This window comes from Schistocerca piceifrons, chromosome 8 (assembly GCF_021461385.2).
Source record: "Schistocerca piceifrons isolate TAMUIC-IGC-003096 chromosome 8, iqSchPice1.1, whole genome shotgun sequence".
Lineage (NCBI taxonomy): Eukaryota > Metazoa > Arthropoda > Insecta > Orthoptera > Acrididae > Schistocerca > Schistocerca piceifrons.
In genome coordinates, this window is record NC_060145.1 from 417,396,278 (window position 1) to 417,416,977 (window position 20,700).

The window sequence follows — 20,700 nt, forward strand, 5'->3', positions numbered from 1 at the left end:
CGGAGCGTCCACAATGGGAAAGAGTATGGAGGGACTCCTGGATAGTCATCACCACACGAGAGTGAGGAAAACACTGGTTGATAGCTCATAAACCACTGAGGGAGTCACTGCAGATGACAAAGGACTCACCTGGGCAGGAGCGGACATACTCGAGGGCACGAGAGATGGCTACCAGCTCCGCAGCCATCCAGCTACGAGTATTGTTCAGAGAGATCCCCAAGAGTAAAAGCATAACCAACTTGACCAGCAACCATCAAACCATCGGTATAGACTACGGCAGAGCCAGCAAACGTGGCAAGGATGGAAAGAAAGCAGTGGCAGAAGGCCTCAGGAGGGACTGAGTCTTTTGAACTTTTGGGCCAAATCCAGCTGAAGGCATGGCCGGGGCACACATCATGGGGGTATACGGAAATGGGCCCGGCAAGGAGGCGGGAGAGGGAAAATCTCAAGCCCAGAGAACAGACCAGACACAAATCGCAATCGGACACTCTGACCAGGGCCACCGTTCCGGAAGACGGGACGACCGAGTTGGGGAACAGGAGACGGTAACTGGGATGCCCGGGCAAGCTACAAACATGCACAGCCTAAGCGGCCAGCAGTCGTTGGCACCGGATCCGCAATGGAGGGACACCAGCCTCCACAAGTAGGCTGGTGACATGGCTCACGCAGAAAGCTCCAGTGGCAAGTCAGATCCTGCAGTGAAGGATGGGGTCAAGCAACCACAACGCGGTGAAGGTGATGACAAACCAGGTGAAGGTGATGACAAACCATAAGCCAGGCTCCCATAATCGAGACAGGACTAAATCAAAATGTGATGCAGTCGGAGAAGGGTAGACCCATCAGCACCCCAGCTGATGTGCTCAAAAAACTGATGCGTCTCCACCACGGCAAGAGGTTCACAGTCAAGATAAAGCTGTGGCTCAGGGTGAACAGCGTGATGCTAGCAGAAATAGTCTAGGTGGTCGACAACTGTAAGCTGTGCGTGACGACTCAAGACTATGCCCTGCGGATGGCGCCCTGGAGTTGCTGTCCAGCAACCGCAATGCCAGTGGGGCTATAGTACAGGCAAAAGTCATCAGCATACAAAGAAGCTGATACGGACATTCCCACAGCTGCACCTAGCCCATTGATAGCAACTAAAATGAGGCAGACATTCAAGACAAAGCCCTGTGGGGTCCCAGTCTCCTGGACTCAGGAGGAACTATGGGAGGGACCAACTTGCATGTGGAAGGAACGAAGCAACTGAAAATTTTGAATAAAAATCAGGAGACCCCACCCATGAAATGGGGTGAGGATGTGATGTCACCATGTTGTATCATATGCCTTCCGCGTGTCAAAAAAGACGGCAACCATGTGCTGACAGCGGGCAAATGCCGTAGGGATGGCTGACTCCAGGCAGACCAGATTATCAGTGGCAGAGCAGCCCTTACGAAATCCGCCCTGAGATGGAGCCAACTCAAACTCTGGCTCACCATGCATTCGAGTAACTTGCACAGAACATTGGTGAGGCTAATGGGGCGGTAGCTGCCCACCTCCAGTGGGTTCTTACCAGGCTTCAACACTGGTATGATAATGCTTTCGCACCACTGAGATGGAAACGCACCCTCAACCCATATCCGGTTGAAAAGGTCTAGGAGGTTTCGCTGGCGGTCCAATGAGGAGTGTTTGAGCATCTTATAGTGGATGCAATCCAGCCCGGGAGCTGTATCAGGGCAAGCGGCTAGGGCACTTTAGAATTCCCACTCACTGAACGGAACACTGTATGATTTAGGGTGGCACATATGGAATGAAAGGCTCCGACTTTCCAAGCACTCTTTCAGGGAGCGGAAGGCCAGCGGGTAATTCGTAGTAGAAGTAGAACTCTGCACATAATGCTCTGCTAAGAGTTCTGCAATCATGTACGATTCAGTACAAACTGCTCCATTCAGGGAAAGCTCAGGTACGTTGACGGGTGTCCGATATCCATAGAGTCACCTAATCTTGGCCCAAACCTGCAATGGAGAGGTACAGATGCCAATGGTGGAGACATACCTTTCCCAGCACTCCTGCTTCTGTCAGCGAATAAGGCAACGGGCTCGGGCACTGAGCTCCTTAAAGGTAATAGTGTGGTCCAGGGATTGGTACCGCTTATGACATTGGAGTGGCCACCTGCGATCTCTGGTGACCACCAAGGCACAGTCCTCCGCCGAGGGGACCAGGAAGAGCAGGGGATTGCAGATTCCGCTGCAGAAACGATGCCGGTGGTTATCATGTGAAGCACCACATCAATGGCGTCACAAGAAATAGGTGCAGTAGCGGCAATGGAAGCACATGAGTCCCAGTTTGCCTTATTCAAAGCCCACCTGGGGAGGAGCCCAGAAGAGTGATGCTGCAGCAGTGACAGAAAAATCAGAAAGTAGTCACTACTGCACAAGTCATCGTGCATGCTCCAAAGGACGGATGGTAGAAGGCCACAGCTGCAGATCGAAAGGTCGATGGCTGAGTAAGTGCCATGCACCACACTGAAATTTGGGGACGCACAATCATTTAAGAGAGAAAGGTCGATCTGCACCAACATCTGCTCAACAACAGTGCCTCGGCCCGTTGCCACTGATCCACCCCACAAAGGGTTATGGGCGTTAAAGCTGCCCAGTAACAGAAAAGGTAGTGCCAGTTGGGCCACCAGTGCAGCCAATACATGCTGCAGGATATCACCATCCGGTGGAAAATAAAGGCTGCAGAAAGTAACAGCCTGCGGCGTCCACACCCTAACAGCGACAGCCTATAATGGTGTTTGAAGAGGGACACACTCACTGTAAAGAGAGTGAATAACGTAAATGAAGACTCCACCAGATACCCTCTCATAAGCTGCCAAATTCTTATAATAACCCTGATAGCCCCGGAGGGCAGGGGTTCACAATGACAGAAACCAAGTTTCCTGGCGAGCAATGCAGAAGAAAGAGCGGATGCTGAGAAGTTGACAGAGCTCAGCAAGGTGGTGGAAAAAACCGCTGCAATTCCACTGGAGGATGACACTGTACACGATCGAAAAATGCGTGAAGGGACCGAGGAGGCAGATCACGCCGTTGGGTCATCGACCGCCACCAAAGGGGAGCCTGAGTCGAGAATCAGTGCGTCTGAGGCAGGGGCAAGATTGAGGTCATTGGGGGACACCAAAATCTGCAAATCGTCCCCAGACTCAGAGCTGGTAGGAACAGGGGCAACCTGAACCTCACCCGTCTTACCCAGCCTATTCTTCTTCTTCTTCTTCTTCTTCTTCTTCTTCTTCACCTCCTCCTGCTGCTCCTTCGGAGCAACCTGGGATGGAGACTCAGAAGGAGCGTCAGGGACAGACAAAGAGCGGGAAGCTCTTCAATCTGCCGCTTGTGGCTCCTTGAGCCACTGACTGAAGTCAGCTGTCATGCTGGAGGAGGCCTTAGAAGGTAGATAGACTTCCAGGTGACCCTTTCCGTGCAAGAGAAGCCAGAGCAGGCTGGCGAACCTCTGGCAAGGAGAGGAAGGGGGAGGTGGGGGGGTTCCGTGAGTTTGGGGGATTGGTCTCCCAAAAGAGGTACCTTGGGAGCACCAGAAGAAACAGTGTCCCCCATCACAGACATCGAAGAAGAGCCAGGGCAGCCCCGAGGGCCCACTGGGGGCTTAACAACCGCAGGGACAGCTGTCGCCACCTGGGGTAACGAACTCGCAGTCGCAGCATACGATGTAATCATCTGCACAGGATGAAGTGGTTCGTATTTCCTCTTTGCATCCTGATAGGTGAGCCTGTCCAGGGTTTTTATTTCCATTATTTGCCGCTCCTTATGGAGAACAGGGCAGTCAGGCGAGCAGTGGGAGTGGTTCTTCTGAAAGTTGACACAAGTGGGAGGAGGCACACACGGAGCGCCCAGGTGCAGAGGATGACCGTAATCCCTGCATATGGCACTGGAAGTACAATGAGATGACTTGTGAGCAAACTTCCAACACTTGAAGCACCGCACAGGGAGAGCGATGTATGATTTCATGTCAAATGGTAAACCATCACCTTGACCTTTTCAGGCAACGAGTCACCCTCAAAGGCCAAGATGAAGGCATCAGTAGCAACTCTGTTGTCTTTGGGTCCCCTATGCATGCGCCGGACGAACTGCACACCCATCGCTCTAAGTTGGCACATACCTCCTCATCCGACTGCAAAAGGAGGTCATGATGGAAAATAAGACCCTGGACCAAGTTAAGGCTTTCATGGGAGTAATCGAAGACGGGGATATCACCCAGCTTTTCAAAGGCGAGCAACGCCCGTGAATGAGCTGGGGAGGCCGCCTGGATCAAAAGCGCCCCACTGCACATTTTAGACAACGCCGCCACTTCCCCAAACCTATCTTCCAGGTGGTCTATGAAGAACTGGGGCTTCATTGTCTGAAAGGTCTCTGCATCAGTCCAGGTACCGAGGCGAATACGGCTCACGAGACTGAGTCGCCCTACGGTCCTTCCAAGGCGTGGCCAGGGAGGAGAACAATCGGGAATCATAGGTCACAGCATCAAAGTCATTTCGTACGCGCTTGGAGACTGCTGGGGCCAAGCGACCACCAGCTTGAGTCGACGTAACCCGTTTCATTGCAGGTCATCCGCCCTGATGTCACCCACTCTGATCAGGAGCTCTCCCCACGGGTGCCACCCAGCTACAGCAAGGGCCACCTGGTGGGATGGCCGTTGCCGGGAGTCCTGGTGCCCCAGAAAGGATGGGCACCTACTCCTTGGCATATGTGGGGAGTTCACAGCTCAGGCATCAGCAGTGAAATCTCTGCGTTGTCAAGGGGCTACAACCAAGAGGTTGCTTGACAACCCCACCACGACAGACTGGCTACTGCGCTGGATTTTGGGTGCCAAAATGGTCCAGAATTGTAGCAGGAACGAAGAATGGTATGGCACTGGAGATGAGAAGTAGGCAACCTACAAGACTGAGGGGGCCAAGCCCACCACACGACAATAAGCAGCATGCAAGATCTCAGTGCATGATGGACAAACAAAAAGCACCATGTATGGCGTACTTCCCCAAACGGCACACACTATCTACAGAAATTTGGAAATGGTGGAGGTCTAACCCAAGAGGGGACCATCACAGAAATGCCGAAACGGTGGAGACTCCTTTTAGTCACCTCTTACAACAAGCAGGAATATCGCGGGCCTATTCTTACCCCTGACTTGCAGGGGACTTGAAGATGGGTAGTCAGGGAGATGGGTTGACCATCAAAAAAATGTGTGTGAAATCTAATGGGACTCAACTGCTGAGGTCATCAGTCCCTAAGCTTACACACTACTTAAACTAAACTATCCTAAGGACAAAAACACACACCCATGCCCGAGGGAGGACTCGAACCTCCACCGGGACCAGCCGCACAGTCCATGACTGCAGCGCCGTAGACCGCTTGGCTAATCCCGCGCGGCGGTTGACTATCAACATCACCCTGAATGAGCAGCATGACTCCCCCATGAGATGGAGTGCCATCCTGGGGGGGAAGGTCAAAATGGACCGGGAAGAAATGTGTGATCTCAAATTGGTCGTGAGGAAGCAATTTTGTTTCCTGGAGGCAGAGAACAAGTGGGTGCAGCAATTCTAAGAGCAGCCGTAAATCCTCTTTATTTAATCAAAGGTCACAAATGTTCCTTTGAAAGAGAGTCACAACGAGGAAAGGGGAGGAGGAAAAAAATAAGGGGGTGTCACCTCGGCTGCTGCCAAGTGCCAGCCTTCAAAGACTCGCTGCCACAGGGCGCAGAGGCTGGAGGATCCTCCTCCATGAGGTCCACAGAGGCATCGATATTCTCCCTCTGTCGATCTGCAGAGTCCAGGTCAGAAAAACAATTGGCGGTGCGCATTGGTGACATGGAGGCCAGCCAGGCAAGTGTATCATGTGGAGACACCGTCGAAGAGGATCTCTGAGTCAGCGAAGCAGATGACTGTTATGCCTTTGTTTGACTTCTTGCAGCCTTTCAGGTTGGCAGAGGAAGACTCAGATGTTTACTGGCTGGAGGAATGAGGGAAGTCTTTGCAGCAGTAGTCCTTCTGTCCTTTCTGACCTGACAGTTGCGTAGCTGGTGACTTCGCCCCGTGAGGCGAAAGTTTGGCAGCTTGCTACACAGCTGGATCAGGAGGCTTTGATGCTACCATGACATTTGGCGATTTCACAACTGCAGTGCTGAATATGAAGTGACATGTCTGTGTGGCCATGTCCTTTGTGGAGCGAGATGTAGCAAGAACAGTACTGTAGGTGCGAGATGGTATAACGAAGGGTTTCCCACTAGCCAACAACTTGCAAGCGACCAGGTGAGGCACTTTTTCTTTCACCCGGTTCTCCTGGACAGGCTGCTCATCGAGACACATGGAACAAACTCAATATGAGGTAACTTGGTCACCACTGCAGTTGATACACTGGATAGGAGGAGGCTGACAATTGCCCTCATGAGCATCCTTACCACAGGTTACACATTTGGCCAGGTATCAACAGGACATTCGAATGTGGTTGAAATGATGACACAAGTAGCAGCATAACGAGTTTGGAATGTATGGTCGGACTGTGACAACTTCATATCATGCTTGGATCTTGAACAGAAGCACCATTCTATCAAAGGTGAGAAAAAGAGCGCATGTGGGCATGCATGGACTGCGATGACACCATGATCAGAGAGGTATATTTGGATTTCTGCCTTGGTCAGAACATCGAGCAGCCTAATGTAAACATCACCACAGAAAGAATTCAGAATTCTATGAGCCTCGACATGAACAGGAGAGCCGTGGAGAAGTGAAGTGGTGAGCAGTTGTTGAGCTTGAGAATCAGAAGTAGTCTCCAAAAGCGAAGTGCCATTGTGTAAATGAGAGCAGGATTTCATTGTGCCAGCAATTGCAGAAATACCTTTCTGAATAAGAAACGGATTTACCATCGCAAAAGATTGACTGTCTTCAGTACATGAACCCAATAGGAAATGTGGTGCAGCTGCGGGGTGGGGGGCTCTTTGAATGAGGAGCTACATTCCATTTATATTTGGTAGATGATGTTGATTGTGAAGATGACGATTGGCTGATTGCGAGAAAATCCTCCACGATTGCCAGCATCTCCAGGGGTGTGCTCCTGCCAACTGGAGGTCCCCCCTCAAAAGGGGGCTCAACCATCATAGGTGACTGTTCACTCCACAGTCACACCTCCCAAACCCCTGACAGAGACATCAATCAGCAATTTGAGTCAATAGCAGCTCAGGCAATCACCACTTTCAGGGCCAGGCCTGTACTAGGGGGTATGTGCCTGTTGACCCGAGGCTGGGAATTATATGTTATTCAGTCACCTGTTACGCATCAGACACATGGGCTGGCCCTCAGGAGCGCATAGGGAGGAAGAAGAAAGAGGAACATCAAATGCCAAAGTGGAGGAAGGATAGGAGGAGGTGAATGAAGAAAGACAAACACAGCGAAAAACAATGGTGAGACTGTTCTGATGTCAGCTATGGAAAATGTGGAACACATTCCCAAAAACACCCCAGAGATATTCCCCAAGGGAGGGGAAAAGGAATGGCAAGAGGACGGACATGCAGCACCGAAGGGAAAAGATGCTGCAAAGGCTGGAGCCAAGCAGTAGCCAAGCATAAACCTGTCAAATAGCGTTGAGCTCCCTGGGGGAGTGGTGGTGGGGGATAAACCTGCTGTGAGTTCCTGTCATTCAGGAATTAGTGGCAATGAGCAAGCTGATAGGTTGTCCAGGACAGGTGGGACGAAATTGCATAGCTGGACCAGAAGATAGCATGCAGAAAATTGGAATAAGATCAAAAAATAAAAAATAAAAATAAAATAAAAACATGTCAAGGTAATGATGCCATTGCTGTGTTTCAAGAGATGTTCTGCAAATCCTGGGCTTGAAAAGGAGACAGATTAAACTCATGGTAGGACCAATGACTGACCATGAGAACTTTAAGATATACCTGCACACATTGGGTACAGAAGCCCTTAAGTGTAGGCTATGTGGCAAGGGGAATGAAACCTCACCAAATTTAATCTTCCAGTGCAAAGTGATGGAGGCCTGAAGACACAGAATACTTGGATCATAAATTCCTAAATAATTTGTGACTAACGGAGAACTAGTAAAGAGTTTCCTACTATTCTTTAAGGAAACCAGTTGGCTTTACTAGAATTACAAGGAGAGGAATCCCACAATAAACTCAGTTTTGGTGCAGGCAATAGTAGGTCAAGATTGCTGCTGTTTTGTCTCCCTACGAAAATCAAGACAATTCTATGGTTCCCCAGACCATGCTACCTACAGTTGTTCTAACAAACTGATGAACATTTGACTTAACAGACACCATGTAGCACCTCTTTGCAGCTTGATGACAGTGTTGACGTGTCAGGACACGGACTTCGCGATACATCAAAAGTTGACTTCAAAGCTATATAAAGATCTTTTAACCATGCTGTAAAGCTGTATGTAAAGAAGGAAACATTTCTCTTCTGACTGATTCTTGTACTGGACGAAGCAATCCCATGTTAGGCAATGAAGTTTTTTGAAGTAATAGGTATCCGTCTACTTGCACCATACAAGCAATTTCACCACTGAGCCTACTTGATGGAGATAAGTATATAAATCAATAATACAGAGGACTGCATAAAAACTCCTTCAATTTTCATCACCAGCTGTCCTCTCCAATCTTCAGTGAAATGATCTGGTATGTTTGATTCATTTCAAAACTTTGTGATAAAAAAAGGATTCTTTATGAATGTGAACGCAGTTTACTTTCCAATTGATATAATTCAAGGAGAAGACAGAAAAAGATTGTAACTTCAAAGATGAAGCATTTATACAGTGTGCACTGTGCTGTGAAAATATTTGTTTTCTATGTTTTTATGACACTTATCACTCTGGCTCGTGTGAAACTGAACCTGTGTTATAAAAGAGTATTTCATTTTTCGTATTTGCCTCAGCAAATTGATTTGTATTTTTTTTTTAAATTTATACAACCTTTATGAACTATCTGTAAGAAATATAATTAAGATTTATATTTGCAATGAAAACTGGAATTTTTCAGGCGATATGTAATTAGAAACAAAAAGACACGCATTTTTCATTAAGATGATTAGATATTTGTTAATTAGCATAAATTTTATATTTGAATGATGTATGCGTTTAGATAAAAATAAAAAATAAGAAAAAATAAGAAAACCAAAGGAAAATGACCAAACTGAGACTCGAACCAGTGATCCATTGATAAAACAATCCCCCACAAACTGCAGTCCCCCCACCTCCCTCTTGGCTTTGGCAATTCACAACAACTCACCCCCCCCCCCTCCGAATCCCTTCTGTACTCCATGCCCCCCTCTTTGTAGAAGTCACATGCTTCTCCTTGTATGCTGCTAGAAAAAGTAGCAGTGCTTGAGAGCTAATGTGAATGCTGTTTTCTGCTGCATGTTACTGTGCTCTGCATGTCAACCTGCTGTAGGTGTGTGGTTGCCTTTCCCATATTTCACCTACTGCTCATCCAGTAATTTCAAATATTGTTGAATATTAAAATCAGATCTCCCAACACAGAAAATTAAAATGACTCAAAATGCTCAAGGTGACACTTCACGTTTTACATTTCTTAGACCATATGTAATGAGAATTCACACATTGCATTGTTCCCTATGACAGAAATTTTTCGCAAGTCATTGCTGTTTGCAAAAGCGGTAAAGGAATGTAGATCTCCCCAATTTGTAAGCCAATATCCTCAACATCTGTTGCAAGATTGTAGATCACATTATATGCTTGAATTTTATGACTTTCATGAGGATACAAAGCTTCTCTCCAAGAGTCACATGAATGTCAAAATTTCAAATATTGAAATAGATGACCATGGGACAAAAACTGCTTAACAGAGGAAAGGCCATAGGACCTAACAGAATACCAACACAATTTTATGTCGAGTTTGCGGAAGAAGTTGCCCCTCTTCTAGCTGCATGATACTGTGAGCCTCTGGAGGAGTGAAGTGTTCCTAATGGTTGGGAAAAAACAACAGTTCATTTCCATTTTTAAGAAGGGTCATTGAACAGATGCACAAAACTGTGTGAACACATCTCTGATGTCAGTCTGTTACAGAGTTTTGGAACATGTTTCATACTCACATATGAAACAAAAGTCTACTCTGTAGAAATCAACATGGGTTCCAAAAACAACAACTACATGAAACCCAGATTGCTGCTCGTACACAAGACACAGAGAGCAGTAGATACTGGCATCCAGGCAGAAGCCATCTTCCTCGACTTCCAGAAGGAATTCGATACAGTTCCACACTGCCACCTAATGAGTAAAATACAAGCATTCGGGATTTCAGAAATTTACGTACATTCCGCCCATATGCCTTTCTTGGGTTTGTACTAATAGCGACTCATATCTGTATTCAATGTAATGTTAGTACATTTCGTAGAAAAAACAAAATCCTCCTCCATGAGTGTCTGCAAGCAGTGTATTACCATTCACAAGGAGAGCTGCAGAAGGTTCAGTATAACTTTGTGAAATATCCTGATGTTGCTTTCTGGGACACAGTGAGATAGAGAGAATGAGGAATTACCTGCTTGCTCTTCATTTTGCAGACCTATGAAGGAGGGAAATGCATGACCACTATTCTGGCGACCTAATTTCCCTCATGCTTCTAAACTGCACCCCAGCCTTTCCACCCTGTTACAGCCCCAGAACACAATTTATCCCTTAATACGGTTCTACTGCCCTTATACGTAGTACAGAAATTTAACATCTGTTCTTAACCCACTTCATTTTACAATAAACATCAATTTTATACAATTAAAGCATTATTTTTAACAATAGGTGATTTTTCCATACCCTGCAACACGGGAACTTTAGTCTTAGAGAAAAAATAAACAGACCCTTTTTGTAAGACATTTAATGTAGTTTAATTTTGTACGGGAAAACATTTTCGCTAGATGCCATGATTTTTGAGATATTCAAGAAAAATGTAGAAATGTGATCTTCTACCCACTAGCCATCTGCACACTCACTGGTTAGAATCTTTAGTATGTTGTTCATGACACTCTGTCCTACCATAACGAAAATTTGAGACTGCAAAATTGTTTCCCCAGTTAACATTTTTTGCTCTTCATTGACTTGGCTAAAAGGAGCCTTCAGTACAGAACCACTTTTGTAAAGTTGATGCTCTATTTCTGTGGAAGGGGGAAAGGGCTGAGCAGGGGCCACCCACTTGGAGGGAGTAGGGATTAATTAAATAAAATTTTTTGTTCAAGAATTAACTTCTACACTTGGAGTTTGCTGCTGTGATGACCATTCACAGCCTATCCACTGTCCCAACACATGATGCTGGATTAGGCATGGTTCTCATGGTGAAGATTATTCACAAACAGACACCTTGCTGAGCATCGGTTGCAATCTTTGATCAATATAAGTATAGGGGAGGATCACATGGCGTTTCGTGCTTCAGTAGCAGAGGGTCACAACAGAGATGCCTCTCTCTCTTGGCTGCTGCCTTCCGATGCACCAACATGTCTCTCCTCCTGTTGTGTGTTCCGTTTGGGAGTTTAACCCTAACAGCCATTTCCAAAATGATGGTGGCTTCCTTAGGTGAACCACATCCATCCCTTTTAGATGGAATGATTTTTACCAGACTTCTGTGATACTTGTCTACGAACACAGCAATCCTCAATGTCCACAAAAAGATCCATTTAGATCGCCCCATCCTGTATGTTATCTACGAATATGTGTTCAGTGATTTAAAGTGGAAGAACCACATAAAATCAATTGCATGTAAGGCAGATGCCAGGCAGAGATTCATTTGAAGAATCCTCAGGAAATGTAGTACGAAGAGGCGGTTAGAACGATACTCAAACATTGCTCATCGGTCTGAGATCCAGTCCACATAGGATTGATAGAGGAAATAGAGAACATCCAAAGAAGAGCAGTACGTTTTGTTACATGTTCATTTAAAAGCACAAAAGTGTCATGGAAATGCTCAGTGACACCAGTGGCAGATGCTGCAAGAGAGGCATTGTGCACCACAGTGTGGTTTACTACTAAAGTCAACCAATATATTGCTTTCTCCTATACATACTTCAGGAAAAGACCAACAAGATAAAATGAGAGTCGAGCCCACACAGAGGTATGCCAGCTTATCTTACTTCCTGCAAACCACTCATGACTGTCACACAAAAAAAGGGGAAGTGACACGGTACACAAAATATCCTCTGCTACACACCATACCGCCATTTTAAAAGTCTCTTATGCCTTGATGCCAAGCAGACAGTTCAACAGTCATGATGGCTTTCTGAATGATCCAAAAGTGTAATTTCAAAACAGGAAATATTCATCATTGGAGAGTGTAGGTCAAATCAAGAGTTCACGAGATGCCACGAAACGCCCAATATATGATCTAAAATACATGACAAATTCCAAAGATGTCTGCGAGAACTTTCTCTGCGCTGCGAATGTTGCCTAAGAGTTCCTGTTTTCCAGCAACCTATCGTAGGCTCTCTATGCCAACATAGCGGCCGTACTTCCCCACATTGACTGCATAGAGAATGACAGGCCCCGAATAAGCAGCCTGTCCCCTAGCAGTTATGGACATCTAGCAATTTACCTCACAGTGTGCCATACAGACATAGTGTGTCAAGACACTACCATGAATGGGGAAACCGTAGGCAGGATTCCAAAAGTGACAAGGTAGATGCTAACAAGTCCTCCTCTACAGTGCACCTCATATAGGAAGGCGGCCCAATATTCAGCCATTCTGCTGGTACCCCTCCATAAACTGCTGGCAGCCATTATAATTCATTCTCTTTCTGAGCGGCTAGCAGCGAGTTACGAGAATTTCTCTCCTGAAAACTGCACATTTGTCATACTTCACAACAATGCAATTTAATTCACAGAGCGAGCATATTGTTCATTCAATTATCGGTGCTATTTTCTTATTGCCTCATAGCTGTGAATGTCTATCTTTAAACGTGTTAGTGCGGTTTCCAAATAACTACGTCAGGCGAGGGCAATAAATGTGAAGTGAGGGCAATAAATGTGAAGTGCTTCACAAACAGGCGAAGATTATCTCCCGTATTACAACTTCTTCAAATGTGACTCTGAAATTGAGGCTCCCATCGTTGACATTTTGAAGACAAGAACAGACTGCAGAATCGTGTGGTGTAGGCAAGAGAACTGTACAGAGAATTATAATGAATGTGTTAAAGCTCTAGAAATGTCAGGAGATGTTGGTTTCGTGTTGCCTGGAAAGTGTAGAAATTGCAAGAAACCTGTAGCACAAATGGATTGTTTTGACAAGAATGTTTTGAAATGTATATGAATGGTGAATATCCGACTTCACAAAAACTTGTTAAAATCATTAATGACAAAACTGGCTTCAAAGGAAGTGCTTCATCAATGCAAAGAATTTTGAAAGTAACTGGTTTCAAATATGTTAAAAGTAATGATGAGGGAAAGTTTTAGTGTATTACCTGGATGAAACATGGGTGAATCAAAATCATTCCAAGAAAAACTGCTGTAGTTTTAGTGTATTACCTGGATGAAACATGGGTGAATCAAAATCATTCCAAGAAAAACTGCTGTAACATGAGTGATGGTAGTACCAGTTTTGACATTCCTATAGAAAAGGTTATCAAATAATTTTTCTGCATGCTGGCACTGCTTCTGGTTTTGTTCCTGAGAGTAAACATGTTTTTAGATGTAAGAAAAACAGCAGTGACTACTATACAGAAACGAACACTGTCACATTCCAGAAGTGGTTCACTGAACAGTTCTTGCCATACCTGACTCCACAATCTGTCATTGTAATGCACAATGCCAGCTATCACTCACACATAGACAAACACCAGGAAAGCGAATATCGTGCTCTGCTTAAAATTAAAGATATTGCGCACAAAATAAGCCAGACCCGTGCGGAACTATTGCAGCTCATTAGTTTAAACAAGTCACACAAGAAAACATACAAACTTGACTCACCTGCATGTGAATGTAGTCACACAGTTTTGTATTTACCGCTGTACCACTGCCAGTATAACACGATTGAATTAATTTGGCCACAGGTTAAAGGCAATGTGGCAGGAAGGAACAAAACATTCAAGATACACTGAATCACTTGTGCATGAAGCAATAGACAACATCTCTCCTTCAGCATGGGCAGATTGTATGCGGCATGCTGAAAAGCTTTAGGAAGATGACATTGATAGGGAGGTGAAGGTGGATAGAAGACTTGAACCCATGATCATAAATTTGTAGTCAAATGGTTCACACACAGACTCAGATAGCAGTGACAACAGTATTACTACATGTAGATTCAGGAACAAAGAAAGATAATAATAGTATTTGTTTTTATAGACTCATAATTTAAAAAATATATTTTTGTGTTTCAATACATTAGTTGTAATATAGTATACGAATTGGCCTTTATTGATTGGAGATTTGTATTCTAAGAAGTATGCAGATGTTAACTTTTTATGAGTGATATACCTATAATTTTTAATGTATTGCACAGGGTGAATAAGCTAGTTCTTTGTAAGTTGTGAAGTTCAATCTTTTTCCAGCATTTACTATGCACTCATGAGAATGTAGTCGGATAAATTTGTCAAAAACTCTGACTTTTGACAAGCAACAACCTGTCATTTTCAAGGCACAAATTGGAAGAAGTCTTAAAATAAGAGGAAGGATTACCTGTCAAGATATCGGTCATTTTGGACATACTTATAGGGCAGCATTTCCTCAAGTTATTCGAAGATGATGTAAGTTTTTTGGTTGTTCCCTAGCTAACAGGTGTTGTAGTGTTAAAGAATTTTGGTGTAAATTCTAGGAACACTCGGCCTTCAACTGTCTTGAACACCCGATATTTTAGGTACAAGTGCGGGAGAGTGAGAACATTTCTACTGTTCCACCTGTTTCTATGTGCAGGTCGGAAGTTCGTTATTAGAAAACTGTAAGAGAGGCGAGTCACTGACAACAACAAGTGTTTGCCACCGGCGTCATAGAAGACTTATGCCATTTGAATATGTGTAAATGAGTCTAACATGTAAGTAATAAGTTAGCTTGCAGAAGTTATTATCTTTGAAAGTTGAAAATATAAAGTGACTGAACTGAAAAGTATTATATGAGTATCAAAATAATTTCAAGGATAGAGAAGTATTTTAATAAATTCCCTTAACCTTCGGAGAAGAAGCTCGTGGAAGATCGACATAGCTGACTGCCCAGAAAGAGGATCGGCTACAGACAAAGTGCAAGTTAATTGAATTGAGAGACGTGTGTGTCTTGCAACACAATACCACACTGTCTCTTGTCATCTGAAAAATGTTAGTGTGTGGTCTCTAACTCTACAGTGGAAAGTGTTAGTTTACACTAAATATGACAACATACTGACCATTTACACTGCAGTCTGTTGCATTCATCTTTGCTACCAGTAATTCTTTTTTTGCACACAGTGATTTAGATTTAACTGCATTCAAACACACCCACATAAACATATTATAAAAATTCACATTTCTTAAAAATCTATGGAGGAGGAGCTGTCAAGCAAAAATAATGATTTCAGTTTGTGTTTGAAGTTATTTTGTTACCCATTAGATTCTTCACTTCAATGATTAAGTTGGGAAACATTTTTGTGAGAAAATACCTTAATAATTTCTGTGTCCAGTATTATGAATCGCTGATTATTGTAAAGAATTTCTCTTCCTCTTACTGTAATGACGAATGCTAGCCTACTGTTGTTTTCAAACTCCAACTGATTGTTGAAAACAACTGTTTAATAAGTTGCCTTCGACAAGTTCTAAAGTGGATATTATGTATTACCCTTGTTATGAGTTTCTGTGTGACAAACACTTTAGGAAAAGTTATCGAAAGCTATGATGCCATAACAAATTAGTGAACAAAAGTACAAAAATTAAGTCAGCTTTTCGAAATTTGCATCTGCCTCTCTGCTGTAACCCATAACAGGATAAGTTGCAGAGCTTGGATGCTAAAGATTTGCAACCTGCGAATTTTATTTTCGGTCTTTATCTACACACAACTTTGTATTACATTTTTATTTACAATCACACCAAAATGACAAATATTGTAAGCGGTCTTGATGGCCTTATCACTGGACAATTATCTTTTTGAGAAAAACTGTACTTTACGCGACGCATTCACAAAACTGCATCTATTGTTCTTGCTTTCCGACATTACACGGAATAAAGCTGTTGACCACCTGATGCAGTTCATCAACATTTGACTTAAGACTTGTATCATACAGATAACTGATTGAATCGGTTATAAAATTTATTTCGTCCCTCACAGATCTGAATGTGTAATAAGATGTACAGTACGCAAATGAATCTGATTCTTCTCAGCACCAACATGATTTGGCAATTCGGACTTCGTTTGCCCTTTCTCTGTCGCCAAGTTTATGCAAACCTAATCCCCTCCACACTACTCTACTGCTCTGCCTCTATGTGCAGACACACCGTCCTATGTGCGCAGGTTATAAGAAACGGTGTCTATGTAACTTTAATACAGGCACTACCACACAATTTCTAAGAGAAAGCAGCATCTCTTACAAAGAAATCCCTGTAAAAGTCATAGTGAGTCACATTACCAATAGAAACACTAAATAAAACAATGGAAACTCCAGGTTTGAATGTCGACAATATAAGGAAAAGAATAGACTGCTACTCACTGTAAGGACGAAACAATGAGTTAACATGAGTGCCATCACCGGCAGCTCAGGTTGAAATGCAGTTTCGTTGTGCTTGTCTGATACTCATTATGTTATCTTTACAATGAGTAGCAATATATCCTTTTCCTTATGCTGTAAATAAAACGAAAGATCTCTACTGAGTTTTCTTTCTCAACAAGCTTCCTGCGACACAACTTTCCCAGCCACCCATTTCTTCTAGATGCTGAAATCACTGAAATGCTGGCAGTATTTGAGCTGCTGAACCCAACAGTCCAAAAGGCATTGACTTCCTGAAATGGACAATAATGCCCAAGTCAGGGTGTATACGTGGACAAGGAAAAAAATTCTCGGATTTTTCCCGGATTTCCCGGTTAAAAATACACTTTCTCCTGGATGAAAATACACTTTTTCCGTGTTAAGTGACAGTATACTCTTCCTCGGCACTGTAAAACTCATCAGTCCTATGGTTTTATATGCGGAAGTAGAATTTCCTGGCACTTTAGAAAACGAAACTCGGAGGGGGGTGGGGGGGGGGGGGGGGGGGAGGGGAGGGTATACGTTTTGAAAGACCTTTGATGTGCAGCAACATGTATGCTGCATATTTTCGTATTACGAAGCTATAAATTTGAATTCCACCAAACACCGCATGTTACTTTCCGAAACATTGAAATAGAGATTGTGATGCGCTTTTGTAAGACAGTCATAGCTCCTGTCACGTGATCTCGCCAGCTGATGGCAGCATAGAACACATGATGTAGTGAGCCAACAGCAAGATCACTCTTAAGTAGCGCGAACACACAAATAAGAAAAGTTAATGGTTTAAATTAATATACACAGCATTCACATATAATATTGGTCTCGGAGATTAATAAGCTGGAAGAGAAGCTAAGCTTCCACATATAATGTTGATCTTTTTTGCGCGTGTTACACTTTAAGATAGATCTCACAAATGTGCCAGTAAAACAACGTAAATGTCTGATCTTTTCAGCTCGAAATTCTTCTAAATGGTCGTCCTCAAAGAGTTGATTTTTAAATGAGAGTCAAACGCTTTGTTATTTAAGAAATTCGTCGAACATTCTCGCACATAGTTCATCTTGCGTAAAAGGAAATCTGCTTTGAATGTAACGCTTTTCAAACCACCATTCGCAATATTTTCCAGCGACCTGTTAGAAATAGGTTCATTTCAGCAGTTGCAAGAGAATGCCAAATAACAGGCATCACCGTGCTTGCGCAGCTACGATGACGCAGGAAGCCCATATGTTCGTACGTGTAAAAGATTAAAAGATCTTACGTATGGGATAAAAGAAACAAGACATCAGATGATACTTCAAGAGTGTCGGAATTTCGTGAACCATACTAAAACGCATAATTTGGCTTAAAATGCACATTCGTATGTAAATTTTCTTGGAGTACCAGTACTGTATTATCTCACGTTAGGTCCTTTATTATGGCATAGTGCCATATGTAAACTTGAAATGCAGCGAACAGTTGAAAGTAGCCAATAGTGTGAAATTAAACACTTCGTTTCAAATAAATTGACTGCCTCAGTAGAAAAGATTAACTTTAAGCCAAATCTCTTTACCAAACCAGCAAAAATAACTTCATTGTTCTGTCTGAAAGGTGGAAATAAAATCTGAAACTAATAACATATTTTAGCCTTCCATAATTATGTGAAAGTATTTTAATTCATTTGATAGCTCCCGGCCACAAAAATCCGTTTTGTTGTCATTTAACATGAGAGCAATAAACGAAGAGGAAACAACAAAATCACTAATCGTAAACACAGGTCACGTGGACGGTTCCCACCTCAACACAGACTGCTCTGTGCATCATCCCCAGATTTACTATATTCCCGAACCGAGGCAATATTAAGTAGTAGCGCCCAGTCACACTTCTGTAACCAGAAGCGGGAGAAGGTACTACTCATACGCGACTCAACTGATTTAACTCAAGAACCTGCCCGCAACAGTTCAAACGAATCTAATTTAAACAGTTGTCACGTCACGTTCATCGGAGGCAGTTTGTTGTTATAAAGCATTGCATAGTCTTCCTAAAGCCTTTGACACACTTTGCTGTTAGCAGACGCTTGTATCATCACTGTTTTGTTGTTGTATATGGTGCATTTCCTTTGCAACTTAAGTTTTATTTTCGTTTTCTTTTTTCTATCGTTCACGTTTTGTTGCTGCAGTATTATTCTGCAGTAGTGGGATACAGTAATATCCTTTGTTAAAGTATTGGTTCTTACCAGTCACAATCACAAAAATTTAACTGAAAGCTAAAACAATGAAAAATTCCCGGAATTCTAAACAATTCCTGGGTTTTTCCCAGTTTTCTCCCGGATGAAAAAATTCCCGGGTTTTCCCCGGATCTCCCGGTTGTCCCGGGTCGTATACACCCTGCAAGTGCAATGAGCTTCAATCACATTCAAGAACATTGTTTTATTGTTTAGCACTACTTACTTGGCACAGGAGGTACTTTTTCAAGGTGCCTTATGTAAAAGTATAACTCGTAAACCTGTGCTTGTGGTGGAAGTGTGGGTCTTGCCTGGACCGGAGGCTGCTGTTGCTGCTGCTGTTGAACAACCAGCTGCTGCTGCTGTTTCTGCGCTTGTGCCAAAACTGCTGCTTCCCTCTGCATCTGCAGCTGTTGCAGCCTCATTTGCTGTTGCCTTTGTAGTTGCAGCTGCTGCTGTTGGAGTTGTTGCTGCTGTTGCTGGGTAGAACTTGCGACAGTTGCTCCTGCTTGCTGTACGACACCTGCTGGAAAATTACGCCAATGTGGTAAACAGCTGCATTATCAAGAAACATATAATTATAAGGAAAACATTTTTTATGGGTTCCTGACTTCTGCACCCCCCCCCCCCCTCCCCCCTGTCCCCCAATTTCCTCCTTTTAAGTCCGAAACTACTTTTCACAAAATAATTCACATCTGTATGATACACTCTTGTATTAGGTTCCTCTTGTCCCTCCAACTAATCATTATATGGCCCCCATTCTCTATTCTTCAGTATAGAAGTAAAGCTGTATGAAATGGCTAGTTGGGAGATCCTATGGGTTATGTTCAGTCACCCAAATGGAAGGTTTTTCTTCTTTAGTACACAATGGCACCTTTCCATTGCAAAGCAAAGAGAAATGGGGTCTTAAGTGAATGTGACCAATGTGTGCTTATGTAGAATGTGGCATTGTGCTTGTTTTGTATAATGATGAAAGTACAGATAGTGTGAAACCAAGTGCCAGCATATTACCCTACTGCTCCCAAATAACACTCATCAAGATACCTCTGATCTAAGGATAAAAGCATGCCAAATTTGTGATAAAATCAATATCATCTTAAGATTTTTTCAGTAAGATTCCGCAATGCTTCTGGCAATATGTTTCTGTACCTGTCTACGCGATGAAAATAAACATAAAAACTTCAATACCAATGAAATAAGACTCAAAACTCTCTTTTTTTTGTAGTTGCCGGTATACTATTTTGATACATCCTTGCTGATTGGTTCCGCACAACAAATTTCTGTTCTGATATACTACAACATCACTGTTTGTTAAATTAATAACACTTTCATCAAAATAAAGCATGATGCTCTGACCAATTTTCTTAGTTTATAGTTCCAGTCTTATCTACTCATTTTTTTCTACAACTGTTATTGTTACATTAATACAGCATCCTTGTTAATCCTTGTACTCTGTTTCGTAATGTTGGTGTAAGGTTGTTTATGTGACAATTTTTTGTGTAATGTGACTCTCAAGTTTCCACTGCAGATAGAATATTCTATCATCATTCACGCATTTATCCAGGACAGCAATACTTGCATCTTCCAATATTTCAGTGTTAACTGTACAGCCATCTATATGGCAAGTCGGTGGCTGAATTCTGAGTGTTCATGTAGGCATCACAGATAAGTCAGTGCAACAGCACCAATCATAAACAAAATGTATGCATCTAAGGTAAACTGCTAATTGTATTTCCTCAGCTTCCTTAACTACTGAACCCCAGTAGGATGAGGCGTGGCCACAATCATGCCTCTCTCTGTGAGCCACCATA

The 20,700-nt window shown here is 43.4% G+C and overlaps 1 protein-coding gene across 1 annotated transcript in view; it reads right to left on the bottom strand.

The window, feature by feature from the left end:
• LOC124711240 (PAX-interacting protein 1-like) overlaps positions 1-20,700 on the bottom strand; it is a 175,783-nt gene that overhangs the window by 98,828 nt on the left and 56,255 nt on the right. Inside the window, exon 11 of the mRNA XM_047241200.1 lies at positions 19,171-19,420. Within this exon, the coding sequence (XP_047097156.1) occupies positions 19,171-19,420 (250 nt within the window). The remainder of the gene's footprint in view (positions 1-19,170; positions 19,421-20,700) is intronic.